Source organism: Pseudorca crassidens, chromosome 4 (genome assembly GCF_039906515.1).
Source record: "Pseudorca crassidens isolate mPseCra1 chromosome 4, mPseCra1.hap1, whole genome shotgun sequence".
Lineage (NCBI taxonomy): Eukaryota > Metazoa > Chordata > Mammalia > Artiodactyla > Delphinidae > Pseudorca > Pseudorca crassidens.
Window position 1 is genome coordinate 154016201 of NC_090299.1, and position 8210 is coordinate 154024410.

The 8210-nt window shown below is 43.1% G+C and overlaps 1 protein-coding gene across 1 annotated transcript in view; it reads left to right on the forward strand.

Moving 5' to 3' along the window:
* Positions 1–6056, forward strand: part of CTSO (cathepsin O) — a 20758-nt gene extending 14702 nt beyond the window's left edge. Inside the window, exons 6-8 of the mRNA XM_067737102.1 lie at positions 1718–1881; positions 2449–2541; positions 4640–6056. Coding sequence (XP_067593203.1) covers positions 1718–1881; positions 2449–2541; positions 4640–4674 — 292 coding nt within the window. The 3' untranslated portion in view covers positions 4675–6056. The remainder of the gene's footprint in view (positions 1–1717; positions 1882–2448; positions 2542–4639) is intronic.
* The last annotated feature ends 2154 nt before the right edge of the window (positions 6057–8210 follow it).

Below are 8210 nucleotides of genomic sequence, written 5' to 3' on the forward strand. Positions count from 1 at the left end.
AGTCTCAGACAACATCAGCCCAGGGCACAGCTACCAGCCAAACACTTCATAAAATCTTGTGGTGACTCTAAAAAGATCTAAAAGAAAAAACCACACTGAGTCATAAAAGCAAAATGATCGTTCGTACTCAGGCTGCGTTCTGCATTTTTGCTCGTCACACCTCAGGAGAAGCATCTCAGGAGTCAAACTAGGATATGAGCATCACTATTTAAATAAACGGAAGGGACAAACATCACATGATATCACTTAGATGTGGGTTCTAATAAAGCATACAAAGGAACTTATTTACAAAACAGGAACACTCACAGACACAGAAAACAAATTCATGGTTACCAGGGGACAGGTGGCAGGGGGATAAATTAGGAGTTTGGGATTAACATGCACACAATACTGTATATAAAATAGATAACCAACAATGACCTACTGTAGAGCACAGGGAACTCTACTCAGTATTCTGTAATAACCTAAAAGGGAAAAGAATCTGAAAAAGAGTGGATACTTGTATAGGTATAACTGAACCACTTTGCTGTACACCTGAAACTAACACAACGTGTATCAACTACGCTCCAATATAAAATAAAAATTTTTTTAATAAAATTAAATATTTATGGGTGAAACAAACAAAAAGGGAAAGAACCTACTACATATAACAAGAGACTGAAACACTAGGAAGCAGTATACCACACTGAATTCTAGGGAGGTTGAGGTGCAAACCTACACACTCACCCAGGGTCTGCAACAGGTAAGACTCGCCTTAATCACCAAATCTGGATGACAGTAAAGATTAGGAGAATTCTCTGAAGACTGCGAGATTTGTATCTTACTGATGTGTAAAATTGTTAGTAAGCTCATGCAACAAGGTTTGATAATTTGATAGTCGTTCCATATTGGGCTAAAAATGGAAATAAAGATACTGTTCGGAGCATATTTTCACTTGTTTCCAGCCCACACTGCTCTGAAAGACAAGTGACCGCAGTTCTGGGGCTAAATGGAGCCTTTCCCTGCTGGTCTAGACCGTGGCGTGCACGCCTATTTCCTATTTTCCAACAGCTGTGAAACCTCCCTCGTCCTGCCTCGAGCAGAGATGATAACTAAATCGTTTCCATCAGCCCACAGGGCTCATTGCCCTCCACGTTCTGGACAGCTTCTGTCCCCCCCGCCCTTCTCCTTTCCTCACACCATCCCTGTAAGGTGTCGTTGATGTTCTGTATTTACTGTATAGCTTTTGTTACCTTTAAAAGGTGGCGGGACTCCCCTGGCGGTCCAGTGGTTAGGACTCCGCTTCCACTGCAGGGGGCACGGGTTCAATCCCTGGTCCAGGAAGATCCCGTGGGCCGCACGGTGCAGCAAAATAAATAAATAAATAAAATGGAAAAAATAAAAGGTGGAGGCGGACTTCCCTGGTGGCGCAGTGGTTGAGAGTCCGCCTGCCGATGCAGGGGACACGGGTTCGTGCCCTGGTCCGGGAGGATCCCACATGCCGCGGAGCGGCTGGGCCCGTGAGCCATGGCCGCTGAGCCTGCGCGTCCGGGGCCTGGTGTCCCACAGCCCTCCTGGACGGCCAGTCTTCCAGACTTCTTTTAGCTTCCATCGATTAGGGCTTGATAATTGCAACCAAACCTACTCCTACCCATATACAGATTAAATAGATCACTTTTATAAAGTATTTGTACCTGAAAAACTAAACTTCTTAACCAAACATCTCCTCTCTTGGTAGTGACCAAGAAGACGAAATGGCAAAAGCACTGTTTACCTTGGGCCCTCTGATAGTGGTAGTAGATGCCGTGAGCTGGCAAGATTACCTGGGAGGCATCATACAGCATCATTGCTCTAGCGGAGAAGCAAATCACGCCGTTCTGGTAACCGGCTTTGATAAAACAGGTGAGTGCTGGTGAGATGCGACCAATTGCTTTGCAGCTTGAACTCCAGCTTGACAAGTGATTGCCATCCTTTAAGACGCTGAAACCTAGTCCTATTACGTCTAAGTCCTCATGAGCTTTACAACTTTTCACTAAACTTCCAGGTATACACGCCCTGCGGGTCCCACTGTCAATCTGGTAGATGCCTCGTTGAAATGACACTAAATTCCTGATCTAAATAATGGGCATTCTCCATCTGGAATGTTTAGGGTAACTGCTGGGAAAGAGAAGTACTTATACTTATCTAAGGATCCTTTTTTTTCTTTCTTTTCCTTTTTCTAAGTCTCTGGAAAACGATGTGTGTTTTCATTTTCTGCAGAAACTGCATTAAGTGAAATGAATTCAAACACATTTTCCATTGATGGGCGTGTGACACTAGTACTGATCAAGTTTACTTGGCTGGTTTGTTAGCAGTTCATTACATTTTTTATCTTTTTCTTAGAACCACTGTACTTTTCAATAACTGAACTTTAAATAAACATTCTTTCACCACAAATATGTTCTCCAGGGTTTGTTTCATGTTTTTTAGGAAGTACCCCGTACTGGATCGTGAGGAACTCCTGGGGAACTTCCTGGGGCATAGACGGCTGTGTCCACATAAAAATGGGAGGAAACATTTGTGGTGAGTCGTGAGTTGATATTCAAAACTCCAGGCTAAATGTCAAGGGAGAGACTGTGAATAGATTAAAATTATAGCCCATCCAGTCCATAGTGTGCGTCCAGGATACTTAGATCACTTTTACAGTAAGAATTGTCATCCTTTAACTAATTGATAAAAATACAACAGTGTTTTTTAAAAAAGACACTACTGTACACATTCATGTTTTTAAAAGGAAGAGGGACTATAGTAAAAACCAGTGTAATGAGCAAAACATTGTAAGACATGGTGAAAATTTACCAAAGTTAACTACTTCCAAAACCAGAAAAAACTCCACTTAGGAGGCTGAGCTTTTCCAGAAATGTCTCCAATTCCAAATTTACTTTTTATAATTGTATTACTTTCCATTATTTTATGTATTATAATACCTTCTCTAGGATCATCAAGAATCACTTTTTCTTTGTATCAAAATGGGTGAAAATCTGAATATTAGGGTTGTTTCTGATTTAATATGCCCCTTGTCACTTAGAAAATTCTAGCAAAAAATTCTACTCACTGGAATTGAGAGGCTTAAAAGAATGCCAAACATGCCCTTTTGTTGAATAACACTTTTTATTAATTAACAACAAACCAAATTAAGATAGCTATTTAAGTATGTTAAACGTATTCTAAAATCCATATTCAAATTCTGTTCTAAAATTTTTGATCTAGAAAATCAGCATATTTTCTGAATCAAGTTGGACCCAAACTATGCTGTGTGTACAACTTTTTAAAAATTGTAGAACACCCCAGGTTGTGATATTTATGATAAAAGAGAGTTATGGATGGGCTTCCCTGGTGGCACAGTGGTTGAGAGTCCGCCTGCCGATGCAGGGCACACGGGTTCATGCCCCGGTCCGGGAGGATCCCCCATGCCGCGGAGCGGCTGGGCCCGTGAGCCATGGCCGCTGAGCCTGCGCGTCCGGAGCCTGTGCTCCGCAACGGGAGAGGCCACAACAGTGAGAGGCCTGTGTACCGAAAAAAAAAAAGAGAGAGTTATGGAAAACTTTGAGAGCTTATATTTTGATTCAGTCTAGCGACGACAGCTCAGTCGTTCCACAGAGCCGCATCCGTGTACTTTAGTAAATGCCCTGTTCAGTCACCCCAGTAAACAATTTTTCATAAATTATTTATTAACGAGAGTCAGCCTCACAGAAGCTTTTCATCCAGAGCGCGAGCACCCCGCCAGGCCTCTGCGTTCAGCTTCACTGGGGCTCTGCAGATATAGGGCCGCTGCCACTCCTGGAAGCCCTGCTGCCCCCACAGTTCATCCCCAGCTGCGGAGTGAGGGGCCTGCATCTGGGCCGAGGGGCGGCTGCTTTCACAGCGCTGGCAGGGTTGCTGCCAGGACGTGATCCGGATGCTGGTTCAGCATCACTGCATCCCCACCTTTTCCCAGCCCCCAGCTACAAAGGGTGAGTCGGGATCAGCTTTGCCCTGTACCCGTTTCCCAGTTTGTCTCCAAGGCCTGCCTTGTTCGTCATTATACAGGAATCCAGATCCTTTCTGAAAGGGAGTATTTCCTAAAAGTTACATCCCTGGGATGGTCACATTACTCTCACGACCAGCTGCGGAAGGCGGGTAGCATTCCGTGGCCCCAAGAGATTTCAAAGGCGCAGCTAATCACAGAGGAATCCAGTCTTCAAATAGGATGTTTGATCACTTCCACCACGACATTCTGATCTGCGTCCGCAGAGCACGCTGGTGATTTATTGAAATGTTGTTGAAGTTCAAGTCTTAGAATTTAAATTTTCAAATTGTGTTTAAAATAATCCTATAAATTTTCGTATTGCCTCTAAGCAATATGTATGAGTGCCATACAGATTTCAGATACATTCACCTGTTTAGTTCATAAATCGTTTGGGGATTTTTAACAGTTTCTTGAAATAAAAATATTAGGTATCTCTTCTAATATCTGCGTGTGAGGTTGCCGTGTCGCTATGGACAGGTAGCTATCACCAGTGAGTGATTTTCTTAGTAGATATTAACTCTTTCCGAACCCAAATGAAAATTGTTTTAATTTGCTATTTAAAAGGCATATAAGGAGGAAATAGAGTAGTACTGATCGTTTCCTTTTTCTCAGGTATCGCAGAATCTGTTTCTGCTGTATTCGTGTGATACGTTCGCCAGATCAAGGGACAGATACAAAACCGAAGGCTCGTGATGAGATGTGATACTTCATTCTTGGCATTTTCATCTTTAGGCTTTTGCAACTACCCACAAAAGACAGGCTCTAGGGCCTGGTCCTGCTGAAACTATTGATAAGTTGTAGAATATTCTCTTCTTAGAGAGAGATGGACAAGGTCAGAAGGAAGAAAACCAGCACCATGGCCTGGGAGGAAGTCTGTGGGACAGTTTCCTACTGGGAGGACGGTCAGATTAGGAGGTATTTTAGGTCTCTTCACTCTGAAAAGGCTATTGTCTGGTTTGTTTGATCATTGTTTCTGTTTGCCGTTTCTTTATTTTTAATGACGTATTTCCAATCGGATTAAAGAGGTGATAAGAATCCCTTTTCCTTTATGGGATAAAATCACCAGCCCAAGCTGTCCTGCGTACAGGAATAGCCAGCCTAGAACTAGGTGTGCCCCTCCCAGCTGTATTCCCAGCCCTCCAGGATGGAATTTCAAAGGAATGTTGAAGGGCCAGTTGCTCTTCCCCAGCACATGGTGCCGACCCGTGACCTGCGCAGATCACGTAGAAAGAAGCAAAGAGACAAAGTTACTTTTTAAGGCAGACAGTTAGCCTGATTGAAACTAAATGACCAATATGGCAACCAAGTGATAGGAAAATCTCAAGTAGCCTTGCCTGGAAGACAAATTATTTGGGGGTTTCACGGCCCGGAGGGTTCCAGTACGTTTTATTTCCTCCTTTGTTCTTGCGGATTGAGGAGCGGTGTGTCTTCTCACATTTTCTCACTCTTTCCCTCACTCTTGGCCGTGAAACTTCTAAATCCTCCTGGTGGTGCGGCTTCCCTGGCGAAAGAAGTCTCGTTGTTTACTTTCCGTTTCAATTTAGGGCCGTTTATTTGGCTCCAGTTGTCTCTAAGCCTTGATCAGCATCAGGACCTCACCTGTCTGTCCGCCCATCATTCGGACGCACCACCTCTTTCAAAGTTCAAGCTCATTAATCTGGGGTATCAGCCAAAATGTGTTTCCCAGCCTCTGTTGTCCCAGTTTTCTGCTTATTTTTCCCAGACTCCATCCTAACTACTTTTTCGTGCGTCCCTTTGGCTTTCCACGTGGTCCCTGGTCCTCGAGGTCCAACTCCTCTTTCGCAGGGTCATTATTCTTGGTCGTGTAAGAACCTCAGAGCATGAAAGCTGCTCTTCTGATTGAATACAAGTACAATCGTACTGTGTGAGTTAAATGACAAAGTTGTATCAAGTACTACGTATGTAAGTATCTCCTCTCTCAAATTCTCGGTTGCGGTCCAGTGTAGACTATCTTAAAAGCGTAATTGTAGAGGTGGCAATAACCACTGAAAAAAATTGAGACATCCCATTTTTCCTCTCACGGTTGGCCTTTATTTATCACTCTCCTTATTAGAAGAAAATCAAAAACAAGACACTATTTCTTTTCCCTACACCAACAAGAAGCAATTTCAAAAGAGTATGTGTTGACTCAGGTTTAGAAATGACAAGTTGATATTCTGTTTGACTAATATTCTAAATACCCAGCTATGCCACAAAGGACTTGTGTCTTGATTGTTCCAGTTCGCGTTCATGTACTAATTCCTGTAACGTGTGAACGCTTTTCTGATACTCTTTTACAAAGATCAATATCCTTCTGAATTACAAAGTGATGAATACCTCTCGGCTCTTCTGGATTTTGATAACATTTTTAATAAAATGACCTGTATCTGACTCTGGGTTAAGAAGACTCTGTCCATGTGTATGGCTTACATTTTGTGAACACAGTGTTAATGCGGTTCACATTCACACAGGAGTTTTCTCAGCTCCAAACCCATATGTTTAATTTTTGGTTTTCTCCATAGACATCTTAACTTCCATGTCTACAAACTATCTCCTTCCCCCCCTCAAAACAACAAAACAAAACAACAGAACGAAAAACCTAAAAAACAACAACAAACGCCCACACCTCCTGGAGTCTCTGTTTCGGGTGACAGCATTAGTATCATGTAATAACCCAATCAGTAAAATTGAGGGAAATCTTAGATGTTCCATCAGGTCAGCCACACCTGAGGACCAGCACCTAATCACCCACCTGCTCTCCGTTTCCTTCCTCCATCCTTCACTCGCTGCATGTTCTTTAGCATCTCTGACCCCCACTGCTCAGGAGTCGACCCACCAGACCCCTTGTCCCTCAGTCTGGGGCTTCTCGAGTACGGCCCCCAGACCAGGAGCCACCCGAGGACTTGGAAACTGTTTCGTCAGCCCCCCGGGTGTTTGTGATGGACGGATTGATGATGCATCTGCTCTGTGTCCCCGGGGTTTACATTTCTAAAAGACACCATTTTCATGTTATCCCTCTGTTTTAGCCCATTCAGGGGCTCCCGGTGCCTAAAAGATAACATATCAACTTTTCTAAATGAGCTTTTCCCAAAGAGGCCCCTTCCTGCCTTCTCAGCCTCACCATCTGCTGTTCCACTTGGGCGTGCGCTGTGCTCCCACGCTGACCAGCTGCTGGACGTTCGCCCGTGAGGCCGAGAGGAGAGCAATGAAATCTTCACATAATAATTAGGAGTCATAATGAAAAACCAAGATGTTCCTGGATGTGATTTCACTGGGATCTCAGAGTAAATACTAAATTAGCCCTACAGGGATTCATGATTCATTTAAGAATTATTGAAAGTGGGTCGTAGGCACTAGAAGCAAGTTTAAATGGGGCAAGGGTACTAACTGGCATTATGAGTGGTTTCGACATTTACGTAAGAATTAGTGATACATCATTTGAAAAAAACTACACCTATTTAACCTAGTCACACCAAGAAACAGAGATAAAAATAACTAAATCAGATCATTCATTTAGTCTATTAAAAGAATGTGCCTTGACATATAGCATTTATTCCAGGATTCCAAGGCATCTTGATGGACGGAATATCCAGTAACATATTTCTTCATTACTTCCTGAGAAAAAGCCAAGATTATAAGTATTTTATCCCAATACATAGAGAGGAAACTGGGGATTAAACTGGTGGTTTGGACCAAAGTAGGTAATTAATAGATGCATTTGATCTCAAACTTGCTGACTTATTTCAAAGGGAGTGTCATTGGCCTCGCTACTTGTCTCTGGATTTTTCAGCTTAACCACCATCTGGTACCATGTACCTGTCCCTGCACGCGCGGACACACACACACACACACACACACACACACACACACACATACACACACACACGCCATGGAGGCAAGAGCAAGTATATGTAAGTAATGTAGAGACAAACTAGACAATGTGATCCTTATAAGAAAATTGTAATTGAGACCAAAGAATAGTTCACTTCCATCAAGAACCTACTGCTTGCCGCAGATGAGCACCCTCGGTCAAGGTGGCTGCGCATTCCAGAGTTCTTTGATAATATTTTTACTCCCCTCATAACAGGAATTTCACTAGGTATTGACAGACTGAGCTAGAAAAAGAAGAAAGGAACTCCTGTTGATCTAAACTCTTGATCTAACCCATTTTATGCCAAACGAA